This window comes from Aquarana catesbeiana, linkage group LG11, assembly GCF_042186555.1.
Source record: "Aquarana catesbeiana isolate 2022-GZ linkage group LG11, ASM4218655v1, whole genome shotgun sequence".
NCBI classification, from domain to species: domain Eukaryota; kingdom Metazoa; phylum Chordata; class Amphibia; order Anura; family Ranidae; genus Aquarana; species Aquarana catesbeiana.
The window spans coordinates 195,916,901-195,936,326 of record NC_133334.1 but is presented as its reverse complement, the minus strand read 5'-3'; the positions used below and the strand labels follow the sequence as shown (position 1 = coordinate 195,936,326).

Sequence of the window (19,426 nt, the reverse complement as noted above, 5' to 3'; positions counted from 1 at the left end):
CATCAGATTTATGACACACATTTCTAAACACCCCTATGTCTGATACACCTTTGAAATCCATTCCCCTTCCCATCACCAGCTTACAGATACTGATACCAAACCTAAATATTAGACACTGAGAATCCAAAGGCCTCACAACAACTGAGGACCCTATACATAGGCCCTACGATTAAGACTTTTAGAGCAACACAGCTTGAATATAACGAAGAATCCAAAGAGTACTATACACAAATGCAAATCTCACACTTATTGACCTCCATCAGAGATACTAACACAATTATTTTGTGGAAGGTTTATCTATATTTCACAAATCCTACCACCATCAAAGGCATTTCCTTATTCTACAATCTTACACCAGAAATCAGTATTCATTAAAACTCCCTCTATGAGGACTTGGGAAATGGATTTTAAACAGCATACACCCTAGACCAATGGAAACAAGCAATCTCATACATATATAAAGCCACCAGAAGTGTTACCTTATGGGAATTATACCAAAAGATACTCTTGAAATGGTACCTAACCCCTACACGGTTAGCAGGCTTTGACCCTCACCTATCTCCGTTATGCTGGAGACAGTGCGGCCAGAGAGGTTCCATAACACACATATTTTGGACATGTCCACATCTGAGAAAGTACTGGTCCGACATTTTCGCCTCATAGAACATATCACCAAATCTACATGTTCTAATAATCCTAGCATGGCTCTCTTATCATTAGAAATAGAAACAATTCCTCACCCTATGAGAAATATAGCCACTCGGGTCCTTACCAGCGCTCGCCTAGAAGTGACGAGAAGACAGCAAAAAGCAGAGATACCAACCCTTAGAGACGTAGTCAGAACTACTAACCTTCATATCTCATACGAACTTATGTTCGCTGCTTCCCAGGGCTCTTGCACATCCAAAATTTGATCTGAAAACCCTGAACAAACTGGTATGAAAAATACAGAACCACGTAAAAATCTCCCATTGTGACCAATAGAATACCACAATATAAAATGTACACATACACCACAAAAAGGTGCCATCACATCCCACAATTCCATACCCCTAATATACTTTCGTTTTATATCTTTCCTTAATTAAAAGCGGTTTCTACTCCACCTATTCTTATACTAATAATCATACACAGAGATGGATTATGACACCAGCTCAGTATAATACCATCCGAATTACCTAGCTCGGATCAAAAAGAGGTAATAATATTCCCGCTGAATTTCAGCCAACCGGACACTGGGTGTGTATGACCGCCTGAAATGGCTACAGGCAGACAGAAGGCCAGCGCCATTATCGTACGCCACCATTCCTGACTCAAGCTTCCGTGGCGTGAACCATCTTCGGGCCTGCTCCTGCAGAGCTGAAAGAATCTCTGCTCCGGTGTGGCTTCTGTCCCCTAGACAAACCAGCTGAAGCACTGCATGGCATCTTTTAACCTGACTCGGTAATTAGCCCCTTAAATGCTTAGGGGTACTGGTGGTTCATAGGACAATTCAACAGAGGAGGGCATAGAGGAAGAAAGGGGAGGAGCTGACAGATATGCCATCATCACCACCAGCTGTATGGAGACATGGCGATGAGACATGGCGACAAAACAAGCTCCAGCACTGAGCCCTGTCCTGCATCCTTACTAGTTGAAGAGTTACCCAGTGTGCTGTGAACAAAATATATCCTCCCTGACCATGCTTGCTGAACCACGTGTCAGCAGTAAGGTGGACTTTGCTGCTGACTGCTTTGCCCAATGATGCAAAGACCTTGCCTTCCACGTGATTGTACAGAGCTGGAATGGCCTTACGTGCAAAGAACTAACGACTGGGAACCTGCCACTGTGGTACAGCACATTCTACAAATTCACAGAAGGGGAAGAAAGGCAGGGGCTGTAAAGCCCGCAAATTGAACAAGCTGGAATTTAGACACTAGGCATTTGGGTGGCAGAGTGTATTTTTATTTTTCAATGCAGCAGCTAGGGCAGAGAAATTTGCCTGCTATACTCTACAGCTGGTAGTGTGCTGCTGGCAGACGTGTTTCAAGGACTACCTGGAACTTGCGAGTGTCTCCCTTGATGACAGGACATGCATATCAATGCTGTGCTGCAAGGCCATCCTCAGACAAATGAGCGCCTGCACAGCTACAGCAATGCCAAGTATACCTTCTATATAATTTTTTTAATCTCGCCAGTCTTCACTTTTTGTGGAGTCTGTATTTTTGGACTTTTTTACCCTGAAGAAGGAATTAAATGTATATTCCGAAACATGTTGGGATTGCTTTTGCGCTTATGGCCTCTTACTGTGAGATTAACCGAGTGTCATAGAATTCAGCTGTATATTATCCATATATGATTACCATTCATGTATACAACCCCTGGCAAAAATTATGGAATCACCAGTCCCTGAGGATGTTCCTTCAGTTGTTTATTGTTGTAGTAAAAAAGCAGATCACAGACATGGCCAAAAACTAAAGGCATTTCAAATGGCAACTTTCTGGCTTTAAGAAACACTAAAAGAAATCAAGAAAAATAATTGTGGTGGCCAGTAACAGATTTATAGAACAAGCACAGGGAATAAAATTATGGAATCACTAAATTCTGAGGAAAAAATGATGGAATCACCCTGTAAATTTTCATTACAAACACCTGCATCAGATTAAATCTGCTTGTTAGTATGTAGGTAAAGAGGGTAAATCATCATGCAGTGTTGCACAAGATGTTGGTTGTTCACAGTCGGCTGTGTCTAAAACATGGACCAAATACAAACACAATTATTTTTCTTGATTTCTTTTAGTGTTTCTTAAAGCCAGAAAGTTGCCATTTGAAATGCCTTTAGTTTTTGGCCATGTCTGTGATCTGCTTTGTTTCTACAAACAATAAACAACTGAATAATTTTTTTTTTTTTTTTTTTTTACGCATCTTTCTGGTTTCCAACCTATGCCTCTAAAGTCCCAGGGGGGCATCTTCTTTGTTTTACCTTTCTCTATTTAGGGATGTGGCTATAAGTTCCAGTCACCAGCCAGTGACTATATAGTTGGCTCTCAAATAATAAGGACCTGGGACACCCATTGCTATACCATCATCCCTGTCAGAGGAGGCTGCTGAGAGGTCATGAAATATCGCGGGGTTAGACATGAAACGTGAAGAGTGAGGAGAAGAATTGTGTCCCTTTTGTGTGGCTTTCAGGTGCCCTTGCCAACAGGCAGCGGTGGGAGGTTAAATGCCTTTGCAAGCATGTGGTACCCAAATGGCTGGTGTTTTTGCCATGCTTGTGACAGAGATTGCAAATTCCAACAGTGTGATCAGCTGCACATGTGCTACAAAGGGCCCACACAGCTGAGCTGTGGGGAGTTGGCTGGGAGAACAGCTCCACAATCTGATGGAAAAGGGTGGCTGATCTCTACTGTTCCACTATAGCTTCCTCATTGGGGTTGTGTGTCACCCCCCCCCCCCCACCCAATTCACGCCAGTGACATCATCATCCCCTCCATCTTCAACATCACTGGTGAAAACTTGGCAGTGCAGACATCCACACTCAAACTGCCACCTGCAGCCTTAGACTCCTGGAGACCGCCTGTCTTTCTCCCGTGGAGCCGTCTCCACCTGAAAGCCCTCCCGACTCCACCAGGCCACCTGCCTGTAGGGTGGAGCTGTTTCCAAGTGTGAGCCCTGAGCTCTCTTCCTGAGGGGAATATAAACCCAGCCCACAGGTGTGCAATCATCATGCCTGTATTTGCAAAAACTAGGCTGAAGGTGCCAATACACACAGTGAATTTTGCATTTCCCCACAATACCAAAAAAATATGGTCAAAGTCAACCGGCAAGGCTTTACATCTCCAGCATTCCACCGAAGTGGATCCATAAATAGAGACACCCCCACCCCTTTCCTTCCTTGACTGCCTCAATGTATTCCTCAAGGGATTTTCCCAAAAGAGGAGCTCAGCTTCAAAGAGCGTGCACAAGACATCTTTCCCGCAGAGTCAAAACTCTAAGCCATAAGATTCTGCGCATATGCAGAGAAAGTAAAAGCGTTCTGGAGTTTTGATGATTCGCATTCTCCATGGCACCTACGCAGAATAGTAGGGCTGAGGGCAAGAGTTGTAATCTTACAGGAGTAGGATTATCTATATCAAGGGATAATTCAACAACCAAGCTCTCCATAGTCTATGCAACAGATAAGAGTGGCAATAGCCAGCTGCACGGCTGGATATGCCAAAGCAAAGGATGATTTTGAAAAAGTCTCCAAACATCTCTTCACTGAATCTTTAATATTCAATTCACAGTAGTCTAAAGGGTGGTTTACAGATATTTATACATTCATTTTATTACTTTGTTTTGCAAACATACGATCATAACTATATTTATGATTTCATGCCCACCAGATCTATATTATTACCTGCTTCAGTTCTGCCACTGTGAACCTATTCATTCTCCTTAATTTCTTCTTAGACAGCTTAGCAGCATCTAGTTTTTTATACTGTAAAAGATTAGGAGAAAACACTAAGATCACACTGTATGAGAAAGTAAAGGAAACAGTGAGACATGAAAAACATACAGATTTAGAGTCACAAAAATTAAGAACAAAGAAAACACAGAGAAGACCCTTATAACAGACAATTATTAAAGAAACATAAACATGTTGATTTCCAACCTCATCATCGCTGTCGCTGTCACTGTCCATTAGTTCCTCCTCAAATCTTTTTCTAGGAACAGCTGGCTCCACCTTCTCCACTTTTTCTGGCTCTTTTTCCTTTTCCCGCTTAACATCATCTGTCAGCTGCAATTTAAACAGATACAAAGTTACAGCCAATACAACCTTCCATCAACCCCCTTGGACCAGGTGAAAAGAGTACAGTGCTCCCCAGTTACTCAGGATAGGTTACTGAAGTCCGAAGATGGGATTTGAGAAACATATAAAAATAGTATATCTGTATAGAATTTGATCTTTCACACGAAAAAGGTGTCTAGTGGATTAATAGGCTAAAGTGGAGGGCCACCTTAAAAAAAAAAAAAAAATTACATCAAAATGTTCCTAAAAAATCTGGAGAAAAATTTTTTTTTTAACTTACCAGAAATGGCTGTTGCTAGGCAGATCATCCTAATCTGCCACTTCCTACACCGCGGTGATCTTCAGTCTTCTCCTCGTGTTCTCTTCTGGGGAATGGGATGTGCTGTGTTCTGGGAACGGTGTGTCCCACAACACAGCGTGCCCCATTCACAAAGCGCTGCACGACTCGCACATGCGCAGTAGGAAACGGGCAAGAAAAGCCACAAGGCTCCACTGCCTGTTTCCCTTAGTTCGAATGGCGGCGCCAGGACCCGAGAGTCAAGGGACTGGTTGGCCTCGGGCGGCTGATATCGTGGGCACCAGGGACAGGTAAGTGTGCTTATTAAAAGTCAGCAGCTACAGTGTTTGTAGCTGCTGACTTTTAAAATAAATTTTTCAGCTGGCCCACCGCTTTAATTTGGTCACCGCGTTGAATTAGATCTTTTCTTCTTGAAAGCAAAGCTCTCCCATAAACAAAATTGCTAGCGTTTATTCCACAGGGTAGAGAGGTATTCTGTTAGCAAAACAAATAACTTGCAAAATATCATATGGGGTACCTTAAATGCCTGGAAGATTCTCTTGAAGAAAATGAAATTGGGATCATAAATCTCTGGCTCTTCTATAACATACTCTATTTCAACTTTTCCTCCTGCTGTGTCAGCTTCTGCTGCCTCATTCAGCTCATCCCCTACAACAGTAGGCACTGCAATTGCTCGTCTGCGTATTCGTTTCTTACGATTTCTTCGTCTACGACTTTTTTTCTGTGGGAAGAAAAAGTTTATACCTTACATTCCATTTCAGCTTTTAACATATTTCAATACAGTCTAAGGATCAAAGTGTTTGGACTTTGTAGTCACACATTTACCTGAATACTGTACTAAAAAAAAACAAACAAAAACAAAAAAACCTTGAGTTCCGTAGCTACTAGCTGGAGAATCTATGATGCATCTTCAGCATTAGAGAACAAGTCCAGATGTCTGCAACTCCCTCTACTAGCTATACCAGGACTATGATAAAAATAAAACCTTTGAAGACATTTTACTTGCATACATTTCCTAGCATTTACAAAACCATTTCCTCATCTACCTTTTAGGCTTCATTATAACAATTTAAGGTGGAACTAAACCCTTCTAACTTTAACCACTTAACCTCTGGAAGATTTACCCCCCTTCATGACCAGGCCATTTTTTTGAGGTATGGCACTACGTTACTTTAACTTAACATTTTACGGTCATGCAACACTGTACCAAAATTTTTTTCCCCCACAAATAGAGCTTTCTTTTGGTGTTATTTTAGCACCACTACATTTATTTTTTGCGTGATAAAGCAAAAAATACGGCCAATTTTGAAAGTAAAAAGAAACAACAATTTTCTTTTTGCTATAAAAAAAAAGTCCATAATTTTTCATTTGTTTTTTTTTAAAAATCAACTTTCTTCATAAATTCAGACCAATATGTATTCTGCTACATGTTTTTGGTAAAAAAATTCCCAGTAAGCGTATATCGATTGGTTTATGTGAACATTATTGCGTCTATAAACTATGGTGTATATAATTTATGGAATTTTTTTTTTTCTTTATACTAGCAATGGAGGCGGTCAGTGACTTATACCAGGACTGCGATATTGCAGCGGACAATCAAGCACTGACACGTTTGACATTTTGCAGAAACCAGTGACACTAATAAAGTAATCAATGATAAAAATATGCACCGTCACTGTACTAATGACACTGGCTGGGAAGTGGTTAAACATCTATAGCAATCAAAAAGTTAACGATGTGCCTAGCCGGTGTTTTTGTGACATGTGCGCTATTTTTACTAGGGGAAGAGATGAATTTTATCCAGTTTTCCAAGAATACAGAATTCATGCCTTATCCCCTGTCAGAACGGAGATATGCCTTGTTTACATAGGCAGATCTCCGCTCGATGCGTTTGGCCGGCGACTGGCAGGTGCTAGCGGACATCCAGTGCATGGTTTTCTGATGAGTAATTAACCAAGGAAGCTGCCATCCTAGCCTGTTTCATCTGCAGTTGCCAAAGCGTTACACATGTGATCAGTTAAGACACTAGTCCTCAATGGCTTGACAGTTTATTCGAGAAAACATGCAAATGAGAATCAATTACTGCATGGTTCGAATGTACCAGTTTTGGGAAACTGTTAAAGTAACTAAAAGCAAAACTTTTTTTTAGTTTTGGATCGAGTGGAGAGGGATTAGAACCCATCAGTTTTTTTTTGCTGTCTGTGACCCAGTTAGGAAGATTTACTTCATCTTTGACCTGTTTAACGTTATCATTAACCACTTGCTTACTGGGCACTTAAACCCCCCTCCTGCCCAGACCATTTTTGAGCTTTCAGCGCTGTCGCACTTTGAATGACAATTGCGCGGTCATACAACACTGTACCCAAATGAAATTTTTATCACTTTTTTTCCCACAAATAGAGCTTTCTTTTGGTGGTATTTAATCACAGCTGGGGTTTTTATTTTTTGCTAAACAAAAAAAGATGGAAATTTTTGTAAAAAAAAAAAAAAAAATATCATGTTTAATAGTTTGTTATAAAATTTTGCAAACAGGTAATTTTTCTCCTTCATTGATATGCGCTGATGAGGCGGCACTGGTGGGCACCGATAGGCACAGTTAAGGTGGTACTGATGGGCGGCACTGATGTGGGTGCTGATGGGTGGCACTGTGGGCACTGGTAGGCAGCACTGCTGCCTATTGCTTTGTGTTAGAAGATCGCCGTGATGCCGGTGATCGGGTTTTTTTTTTCCTCCTCACGCTGTCAGCGCGAGGAGGAAAAAATAGCCGATTTCCAGCTCTGTTTACATCACATGATCAGCTGTCATTGGCTGACAGCTGATCATGTGGTAAGGGGTCGGGACCAACCCCTTACTCTGATCTCTGATCTGTGATCAGGCGAGTCTCATTGACTCGCTGATCACCGAGCGCGCCGGGGGCGTGCAGGCCGCTCGTGCACGGGACGACGTCAATAGACGTCGCCCGGCAATTTAGGTCCGCGCTGTTGCCGTCATTTGGCAATGGCCCGGATCTGAAGCGGTTAAAAGTGAAAATAAATGATTCCCAAGTTTTAGGCTGTTATCTGAACAGGAATAGACTGGAAATCTTTCAATGGAGCCCCTAGTTCTTGCGACCCTGGTGGTACCCTGGGATTCCCTCACTTTGGAGGGATTTCCTCTCACTTCCCGATTTGGCTACGGGACAGCAAATGAAGGGAAATCCTCGCACTGGGATATGGACACCCCCAAAAAATCAAAATGAAAATAGACATGGGTTATAACCTACTGTACAAAATTCATGGATCTCGTTTTTTTTTTATTTGCTTAAAAATTAAAACAAAAACACAACATTCATACCCCTTGAAATTTTCCACATTTTGTTACAACCAAAAAATTAAATGTATTTTATTGGGATTTTATGTGATAGACCAACACAAAATGGTACATAATTGTTAAGTGGAAGGAAAATGATAAATGATTTTCAACATTTTTTACAAATAAATATCTGACTAGTGTGGCTTGTATTTGTATGAAGCCCCCATTATTCTGATACCCCTAACTAAAATCTAGCGGAACCGATTGCCTTAAGAAACCAAAATTAGTAAATAGAGTCCACCTGTGTGTGTAATGTAACCTCATTATAAATACAGCTGTTCTGGGAAGCCCTTAGAGGTTTGTTAGAGAACCTTAGTGAACAATCAGCATCATGAAGGCCAAGGAACACACCAGACAGGTCAGGAATAAAGTGGTAGAGAAGTAGAAGCAGGGTTAAGTTATAAAAAAATATCCCAAACTTTGAACATCTGATGAAGCAGTGTTCAATCCATCAAGCGAAAATGAAGAGTATGGCACAACTGCAAACCTACCAAGACGTGGCTGGCCACTTAAACCAACAGGCGGGGCAAAGAGCATGAATCAGAGAAGAAGCCAATAGGTCCATCGTGTGACAGACTCACCAATGACAGAGGCTTTTGGAGGGGACTGAATGCCTCTTGCCTACAGATTATGGACCCTGGCATTTGGGGTAACCATGAGGTATTGGACCCCCTAGGGTCCTTGTCCCCCAGGACACATAGACTCTGGGGACCCTGTATTTGCCATATTAGCATTAGTGACTGTGTCATACTCTTGGGATTTATACTGTGAGGAGATGCCAATATCATCAACTCCACTCACCTGTCTGATGTCTGATATAATGTGTTTAACCACTTCAATACCAAGGGCGTCATATGACGTCCTGGGCTTTGAGCGGATATATCTGAATGATGCCTGTAGTTACAGACATCATTCAGATATTGCTGGTTTCAGCCGGTGAATCTCTACACCATAGGAACGATCATAGCGGCCGTTACGCCGCTTGATCGTTCCTATGGGAGGCGAGAGGGGACGCCCCCCCCCCGCCCTCTGGTGCTTGCTCCGACTCACCGTTACGATCGCTGAGGCGGAGAGTGGATCCGCCGGCGCCGGATGTAGATCAGATGGTCCCCGGAGTCTCTATGATCGTCGGAGGCCGGGCGCGATGTTATGACGTCACGCCCGGCCTCTCCATTCAAAAAAACGGCGCCGCTTCGGCTGGGAAGCGGCAATCGTTTTATTTTTTTTTTATTTCAGGCTTCCCAGCCTAGTGGTGAGATATGGGGTTTTATTGACCCCATATCTCACTATTAAGAGCACCTGACATGTCATATTGCTATTACAAGGGATGTTTACATTCCTTGTAATAGGAATAAAAGTGATCAATTTTTTTTTTTCAAAAAAGTGTCAAAATAAAAAAAATAAAATATAATTAACAATAAAAAAAAAAAAAAATTTTTTTTTAAAGCGCCGCTGTCCCTGTGTGCTCGCACGCAGAAGCGAACGCATACGTAAGTCCCGCCCACATATGAAAACGGTGTTCAAACCATACATGTGAGGCATCGCCGCGAACGTTGGAGCGAGAGCAATAATTTTGGCCCTAGACCTCCTCTAACTCAAAACATGTTACCAGTAAAAAAATTTCAAGCGTCGCCTATGGGGATTTTTAAGTGCCGAACATTGGCGCCATTCCACGAGCATGTGCAATTTTGAAGCGTGACATGTTAGGTATCTATTTACTCGGCGTAACTTCATCTTTCACAAAATGCAAAAACATTGGGCTAACTTTACTGTTTTGTTTTTTTTTTTTTTTTTTTAAACACAAAACTGTTTTTTTCCCCAAAAAAACGCGTTTGAAAAATTCCTGCGCAAATACTGTGTGAGATAAAAAGTTGCAACAACCGCCATTGTATTCTCTAGGGTCTTTGCTAAAAAAACATATATAATGTTCGGGGGTTCTATGTAATTTTCTAGCAAAAAAATGATGATTTTTACATGTAGGAGCAAAGTGTCAGAATTGGCCCGGTATTGAAGCGGTTAATGTAAATGAGTCTAGTCTGACTTACCACACCTTCTAAGGGTATTCCACACACTGTTTGTTCTAATTAACCCTGTGTTGATGTTTATGGTAATGTGTATTGAATAGTCAATGAGCTAGGAGACGTAAAGTCTTAAACCCAAAGGTCATGTCTCTGAGTCACCTAGTCTGGGTAAATGATTTAGTAAACTAGCTCATCTTAATTGGGTTACAGTTGTATTATGTTAGCAGTGAAACAAGTCTCGTCTTGTTTTGTGCTTATGAGCGGTTGGAATATCTGATATCTGCATCCAGACTGGGAGGAAGTGGTATACTGACAGAAGCACTCAAGCGGAGTGTGGGACGTTCTGTGACGCATGATAACTCTGGAAGAGCTGCAGAGATCCACAGCTCAGGTGGGAGAATCTATCCACAGGACATTAGTTGTGCAGTCCACAAATTTGGCCTTTATGGAAGAGTGGCAAGAAGAAAGCCATAAGAAGTCCTGTTTGCAGTTTGCGAGAAGCCATATGGGGGACACAGCAAACGTGGAAGAAGGTGCTCTGATCAGATTAAACCAAATTTGAACTTTTTGCAATAAAAGCTAAAACGCTATGGGTGGTGGAAAACTAAAACTGCACATCACCCTGAACATACCATCCCCACCATGAAACATGGTGGTGGCAGCATCATGCTGTGGGGATGCTTTTCTTCAGCAGGGACAGATAAGCTGGTCAGAGTTGGAAGATGGATGGAGCCAAATACAGGGCAATTTTAGAAGAAAACCTGAGTCTGCAAAAGATTAGAGAGACTGGGGCGGAGGTTCACCTTCAGCAAAACAACGACCCTAAACATACAGCCAGAGCTACAATGGAATGGTTTAGATAAAAGCATATTAATGTGTTAGAATGGCCCAGTTAAAGTCCAGACCTAAATTCAATTGAGAATCTGTGGCAAGAATAAAAAAAATTGCTGTTCACAGACCCTCTACATTCAATCTGACGGAGCTTGAGCTATTGTGTAAAGAAGAATGGGCATCATTTTCACTCTAGATGTGCTAAGCTGGTAGAGACCTACTCAAAAAGACTTGCAGCTTTAATTGCAGCAAAAGGTGGTTCTACAAAGTATTGAAAACCATTTATCATTTTCTTTTCACTTCACAATTACGTGCCACTTTGTGTGGGTCTATCATATAAAATACATTTATATTTTTGGTTGTAGCACGACAAAATGTGGAAAATTTCAAGGGGTATGAATACTTTTTCAAGGTACAGTAAATAAATGAGGTATGGTGAGGTAAACCTAAACCTGCAGATGAATAAAGCATAAAGTATAGTTTTGCATCCTGGATCAGGTTAAATCCCTGATATTCGGTTATACAATTCAGTCCCATTTTCATACCTCCTTCTTTTGTCCAGTGCCCTCTTCTTCAGTTTCCGATGCAGTGTAAACTTGTCTTGCATCATCGTAATCTTCCTCTTCTATAACAAATAAAGTAATAGCTGAAAAACCATTTGCAAGAAGATTTTCTCTTTGAAGATGCTCTACTGCAGCCTCTCTCAACCAGTGTGCAGTCAGAGGTTCTCAGGTGTGCCGTGGGATCAGGGGAGATTAGGGCTGTTAGATGAGCCTGATCTCCCGATCCCCTGCTGAACTGTACATTGGCACTGTGAGAAACTCCGTCAGCCTCAAAAGTGAAAGTAAAGTGCAGGGGAGTGTGCTGTGCTCACCGCTTCCCCCTACAGTGCAGGACCAAGCTGAATGAGGAAACTGGAAAGGTAAAGTGCTAGAAGCTAGATTCATCTTAAAAGGGCTTTATACATACGTGCGCGCGCGCGCGCGTACACACACGTATCTGTGTGCGAGCGTGTCTGCGCGCGTGTGTACACAGACGCGCGCGTGTGTACACAGACGCGCGCGTGTCGCGTGTGTACACAGACACGCGCGTGTCGCGTGTGTACACAGACACGCGCGTGTGTACACAGACACGCGCGTGTCGCGTGTGTACACAGACACGCGCGTGTCGCGTGTGTACACAGACACGCGCGTGTCGCGTGTGTACACAGACACGCGCGTGTCGCGTGTGTACACAGACACGCGCGTGTCGCGTGTGTACACAGACACGCGCGTGTCGCGTGTGTACACAGACACGCGCGTGTCGCGTGTGTACACAGACACGCGCGTGTCGCGTGTGTACACAGACACGCGCGTGTCGCGTGTGTACACAGACACGCGCGTGTCGCGTGTGTACACAGACACGCGCGTGTCTGTGTGCGTACACAGACACGCGCGTGTCTGTGTGCGTACACAGACACGCGCGTGTCTGTGTGCGTACACAGACACGCGCGTGTCTGTGTGCGTACACAGACACGCGCGTGTCTGTGTGTGTACACAGACGCGCGTGTCTGTGTGTGTACACAGACGCGCGTGTCTGTGTGTGTACACAGACACGCGTGTCGTGTGTCTGTGTGTGTACACACACGCGTGTCGTGTGTCTGCGTGCGTGCACGAGCGTGTCTCTCTGCGTGTGCGTGCACGTGTGTCTGTGTGCGTCATTTTTTTGCACTGTGCAGTATACATATATGTTGACATTATCCAAGGATTACAGAGTAATATTGGCACGTTTCATTATTATATAATTTTCAGTTTTCATTTCTTCATTTTTACTGTTATTTTTGTAGCACTTGCACTTTAAATAGCTGTTGCTAGTATTGTAAGCTATTTTCACCAATTATATTTTTGTCACTAGGACCACGATGAAATTTTTGACACAATAATAGTTGGCATAGTAAGGCACGCCATCTAGGATATCTATTTTATTTTGCATTATTTATTTTATTTTTTAGGAGTAGTATGTATATATATATATATATATATATATATATATATATATATATATATATATATATATATAGATATAGATATATAAAAGGCTATGGCAAGTGCCCAGCAGTAATACATTGGTGCACCGTGGGAGCCCCAGAAACAGAGCACGGGGACATCTCACAGACAAACCATCTGGTAGAAGGAATGTATAATACACTAAATTTGAAAAACATGGATACTATAGAATTATGAGATATAATATCAGCCATGAGTGGTGTCCTGCGCTTTAAAAGTCTCACATGTGGGAGGGGAACTAAGTCCACAAAGTATGGCAGTCTAGCCTGCAACTAACGATTATTTTCATAATCGATTAGTTGGCCGATTATTGTTTCGATTAATAACCTTAAAAAAAGTGTGGTGTATAATTTAGTTAATATGTAAAGTTTTAAAAAAGGCAATTTATTCTTAAATATCTCTATGCAGTGGGAAATACAAAAAAACAACTATATGATTAGGGAGCAAAATATCTAATCCACTGAGAATAAAAGACAGAAGACATATACTGTATATACTATTAGAGGAGATATACTGTATATACTATTAGAGGGTGAATCTGGTAAATATCAGATCCAGAGATCAAATTTTTTTTATTTAAAAAACAAACAATGTTTTCCTTAAAAGAAAAAAAGAAAAAAGTCATTTTAAGAATGTTTGTTCGATTTTCTAATTGTTAGTGGGGTCAAATCGACGTTCGTTTTCAACCACAGTGATGGGAAAATTTGGAAATAGAAAACTTCTTGGCCAAAGGAAATTTCAGACAGTGTATGTGGTTTTCATTCAGAAATTACATTCATTTTAAAAAGAGAATGTTAAAAACAAGTGAAAATTTCAAACAACATTCTTTCATTCAGCGAATGTACAAAGATTTTTTGTCTGAATATTCTCCTCTGAAAATGAATCGGTGTGTCCAGCATGAGGCTTGGTACACACCTATGCAGTTTGCCTTTGATCTGTTTCTGCAGTGCTTTTTGCTGTGCGTTTTGATTTTTGCGCACGTGATTTTGCTGCGACTTGCGTTTTTGCTGGGCAGATAAAAAAAACACAAATTGCTGCAAAAGCACATTACATGCTTTTCTGCAGCTTCTCCATTGAAGTATATTGAACCAAAAAAAGCACTGTTTTGCATTAAAAAAAAGTCCCTGACCCTTTCCAAATACGCAGGGGCTGAAAAAAGCATAGATGTGAATGTGTTCCATAGGAAACCATGTAAATGAACTGTAGTGTGTTTTTATAAAAAGCACCAAAAAAAAAAAAAAAAAAAAAAACACATAGGTGTGAACCAGGTCTAAGACGTTTAGTAACATAATTGAGTACAAAAAAAAGCAGATAATCACTACTGTAAGGGGCTCATTTTTTTTTTTACTGTAGACCTGTGAAAGTAATATTTACAGTAGCGATTTGCTCTTTTTGTACTATAAAGGGCTCATAGTTACATAGTAGGTGAGGTTGAAAAAAGACACACGTACATCAAGTCCAACCTATGTGTGTGATTATGTGCCAGTATCACATTACATATCCCTGTATGTTGCAGTCATTCAGGTGATTATCTAATAGTTTCTTGAAGCTATCAATGCTCCCCGCTGAGACCACCGCCTGTGGAAGGGAATTCCACATCCTTGCCGCTCTTACAGTAAAGAACCCTCTACGTAGTTTAAGGTTAAACCTCTTTTCTACTAATTGTAATGAGTGGCCACGAGTCTTATTAAACTCTTCTGCGAAAAAGTTTTATCCCTATTGTGGGGTCACCAGTACAGTATTTGTAAATTGAAATCATAGCCCCTCTCAAGCGTCTCTTCTCCAGTTTTTAACCCCATTATGTTACTATTTTCATAATCTATTAGTTATCGATTAGTTGTTTTAGCCCTAGCCTGCAGTATTAACAATATCTGTATACAGGGTCATGGCATGTGTGTGTGCGCATGTCAAAAAAAAAAAAATCCAGTTTAACCACTTTAGCCCAGGAAGGATTTACCCTCTTAATGACCAGACTAGTTTTTGCGATACAGCACTGCGTCGCTTTAACTGACAATTGCACGGTCGTGTGACGTTGTACCCAAACAAAATTTATGTCCTTTTTTCCCCCACAAATAGAGCTTTCTTTTTCTGGTATTTGATCACCTCTGCGGTTCTTATTTTTTGAGCTTTAAACAAAAATAAAATATATATTTGTTTTACTTTGTGATATAATAAATATTCAAAAAAAAAAAAAAAAATTTCCTCATCAGTTTAGGCCACTATGAATACTGCTACATATTTTTGGTAAACAAAAAAAAAAAAAAAAAAAAAAAAAAAAAAAACAGACGATCACACTGTACTCCCCCTGACAGAACAGGGATCTGCTTTGTTTACAAAGGCAGATCCTCGTTCTGCCTCTCTGTGGAGCAATTGCGGGCGGACATTGTGGCAGCTAGCCACGCGCATCGGCTCTGTGCGCGCGCTCACTGTATTTATTACACGAAGCGCCGTACCAGGATGACGATTCACGCAATAGAGCCACCCTGCCACAGTATAGCTGCGGTGGCTGGTCGGCAAGTGGTTCTAAAGTCAGAAGGTTTTTTTTATCCTAATGTATTCTATACATTAAGATAAAAAAACCTTGTGTGTGAGCAACAGGACCCATTATATTTACTTCAAGTGAAGTAGCACGATTTCAAAGTAGCATAAATGTGAACCAAGGCTAGCTGACAAGTTTTCTGATTGCTCAATTCTACTGTAGGTGCCAGTATAACTTGAAAGTATATTGTGTTCTATGCCTCTCAATGGGCAAGAAAGAACACCTCTTTGCTTCTAGGAAAGATTTATATATTGGCTCGAAGCATAGTCAAACTCTTCAAAATGATCAGTGAATGCAAAATACACTACCTGTGGTAACTGTCACATTCATCTCCTCTTGCCTGATCTCTTTAAGCTGTAGAATTTTTTCAAGGACTTGAGGAATCTTTGGGCCTATGGAAGAATCTTCTGTCTATAGGACAATAGCAAATAAAATTACAAATGCAAAACATTAAAGAACCAAACTTAATAATAACAAACCCGGTTTAAACAAAAAAATCCTTTTTGAAGTAAAATTTCTGTGGGCTGTTGCCAGATGGATTTTGAATTCCCATACAAATCTAGGGAAAAAGTAAAACCCCCTAGAAGCAGGTCAAATTGAGGAAAATTGCATGTCAGATGCACCCATAAGGCTGAGTTGACACATATGAGATGCGGGAACCAGCGCAATTCCAGTGCGGGTTCCCGCATCACATGTCACTCACAGGCAGTTCACGCTGTCCTCTGCGAACCGCTGTGGGGGTCAATAGAAAGTTAATGGACACCCCCAGATCAACTGGCAGATTGCAGTGCAAACTGTCAAATGGTATGCGATCCAATTCCAGGATCGCATACCATTTGAAAAAAGGGTCCTGCACCATTTTGGTGCGAATGCGATGCAATTTCAGCCATAGAGTTTGTATGGCTGAATTTGGATCGCACAGACATCACATGTGATATGCACAGCAATGTGGTGCGAATCAAATGCAACCTCTGTGTTCACACCAGTATTAACCCAGCCTCAGTGAATTCTGAATAATCTCAGAAGTCACTAAGGCTAGGTTCACATCTATGCGGTTGATGCAGTTTTCTTTCGTGTTTTTGAATACACGCTGACCCCCCCCCCAAAAAAACAAACAAAACCCATACCAGACCCTTATCCAAGCATGCAGCCCAGGAAAAGCCCTGCACGGTTTAGGAGATATTCACCCTGCATGCAGCTGCTGATGTCAGCGGTGCATGTGCTCTGAAAGGTCCGGCGTACCGTGCCAGAACTTCTTGTCAGAACCGAGGGCTCCCACTCGCATGCATGGGAATTACGTCATCTCGGCTCCAGGCCATTCACAACACCGGAGCCTGGGAGAAGGGAAGGGAGAAGAAGGGAAGGGAAGGGAGAAGAAGGGAAGGGAGAAGAAGGGAAGGGAAGGGAGAAGAAGGGAAGGGAGAAGAAGGGAAGGGAAAAGAAGGGAAGGGAAAAGAAGGGAAGGGAAAAGAAGGGAAGGGAAAAGAAGGGAAGGGAAAAAGAAGGGAAGGGAAAAGAAGGGAAGGGAAAAGAAGGGAAGGGAAAAGAAGGGAAGGGAAAAGAAGGGAAGGGAAAAGAAGGGAGAAGAAGGGAAGGGAAAAGAAGGGAAGGGAAAAGAAGGGAAGGGAAAAGAAGGGAAGGGAGAAGAAGGGAAGGGAGAAGGGAAGGAAGATGATGTCAGCCCTCTCAGCGGTGATTGGGTGCTGCTGAGAGGGCTTCGTTCTAAGATATTTCATAATGTGCTAGTTTGCGATAGATACTAGCACATTATGCCTTTATCTTGCAGGTCCCCCCCCCCCCCCCCCAGCAGGTTTACAACCACTTTAGTCAATTCCAAACTGATGTCATTGACTCAAGTCCAAAGTCTGTTGGAAAAAAAAAAAAAAAAAAAAGCCATACACGGACCAATATTCAGTTTGCCACAGAGTCAAGATTTTGCACTACCATTGGCCATTACATAAAAAAAAAAAAAAAAAACTTGCCTCTCTAGATTCATCTCCAGGTGTTTGACCAAGTCCTCGCTGTCGAGCAATGGAAGGTATCAGAGGTGGAATGGCAGTTCCAATAGGAAGGTTACCTGCAAATTAAAAAACATAGGGCTAGCTGCAAAGTTCTGTGAACAAAAATGAGAACTCAATATATGTATCTATTACTACCTCTAGTAAGAAGAAGTGATCTTGCGGCAGGAGAATCCTGATCAATGAGTGTTGCCTATAAGAAAAGATTAAGATTTACTAGGAAAATACTAACAAAAATAAATAGTGTTGATACAAAGAATCACCGACAATTATTGCAAACCTTTGGGAGGGAGTCAGTTTGTACCGGTTTACTGCCTTCAGAATTCATGCCTAATGTGAAAGCCATTCCTAGGTTGGGGGGTGGTGGAGGAGGGGCCGGCATAGGAGGAAGTGGCATTCCAGCCATCTAAAACCCAAAACATATTGCATAAGAAGGAAGAACATTACTGAGAATCCAATAACATTGAGACAAACAATATAACAATATAGGAAACCAAACCCAGGTTCACACATTCTATATATGGCAGCCAGTCTATCAGACGCTGTGCCTGATAGATATATAGATATAGAAATGTATCTATAATGATACTGGCAGTAACAATTTCTGTCCTAGGGAGAGAACATTCACTCACTGGGAAGAGCAATATTGTTATTTCCCTAGGCTGATCCCCTGATTTGGACAAAAATCTCTATTCAGCTCAACTGCACCACATAGGAAGGTGGTGTTTTGAAGTTCACAGAACACAGATGAAAAAGTTGGTAACATTGTTTGAGATATCAATTCAGTGTACAAAATTTGTACACATACTAAAATTTTGACAAAATTAACAGGTAAAAAAAATAAAAGTACAGTATATTTAACCTGAAAAAGGAAAACTGATGCAACCACATCTAACAACTGGCAAACTGCAATCTATTCAATTTTGTTCTTGGAGCCTTCACAAAACCCAATTCCACCCAAGTTTTTTTTCCATATTTTGAATAAGGTGTGGAAGGGGTAGAAAAACACTGAATTTTTATTGCTAGACCCATTTGCTTTATTTTCACCTCGTGTTTGAGAGCCATCAGGCAAAAACAGCAAAAACGAAAATTTCCCCAGTTCTGAATGTGCTACATTTAGCATAAAAGGAAAAGTAATTGTAAAAAGGTAGATTAAAAAAAAAAAAAAAAAACATCCATGTCTATACTTACCTGCTCTGTGCAATGGAATTGCACAGAGCAGCCGCAAACCTCTTTTCGGATCCCCAGCCAGCGCACCTGGCCCTTCCCTCTATGTCCAGTGCCCCCATGGGAAGCTACTTCCCACAAGGGTACTCGTGCGTGCACCAGAGCCCCAACTGCTGCATCCATGGACAAAGACAACGGGACTCGGCCCCGTCCCCCACTCCTTCGTCACAGGCTTTGATTGCTAGCACTGGGAGCCAATGGTTCCCGATGCCCCAGCAAAGCCAGCGAGATCCAAAAGTGAGGGGAGAGAAGAGTTACAGACGTGCATGGCGCTAGCGCAAATGATGGGGGATGCTGATACCTAAACATTTTTTACCTTACT

The 19,426-nt window shown here is 41.7% G+C and overlaps 1 protein-coding gene across 1 annotated transcript in view; it reads right to left on the bottom strand.

Annotated features, from left to right (window-relative positions):
- The window catches only part of SF3B2 (splicing factor 3b subunit 2), a 73,812-nt gene that overhangs the window by 34,864 nt on the left and 19,522 nt on the right, over positions 1-19,426 (bottom strand). The window contains exons 3-10 of the mRNA XM_073605163.1: positions 18,158-18,283; positions 18,016-18,070; positions 17,838-17,936; positions 16,168-16,266; positions 11,821-11,900; positions 5,590-5,793; positions 4,637-4,762; positions 4,382-4,462 (exon numbers count right to left, since the gene is read on the bottom strand). Coding sequence (XP_073461264.1) covers positions 4,382-4,462; positions 4,637-4,762; positions 5,590-5,793; positions 11,821-11,900; positions 16,168-16,266; positions 17,838-17,936; positions 18,016-18,070; positions 18,158-18,283 — 870 coding nt within the window. The remainder of the gene's footprint in view (positions 1-4,381; positions 4,463-4,636; positions 4,763-5,589; positions 5,794-11,820; positions 11,901-16,167; positions 16,267-17,837; positions 17,937-18,015; positions 18,071-18,157; positions 18,284-19,426) is intronic.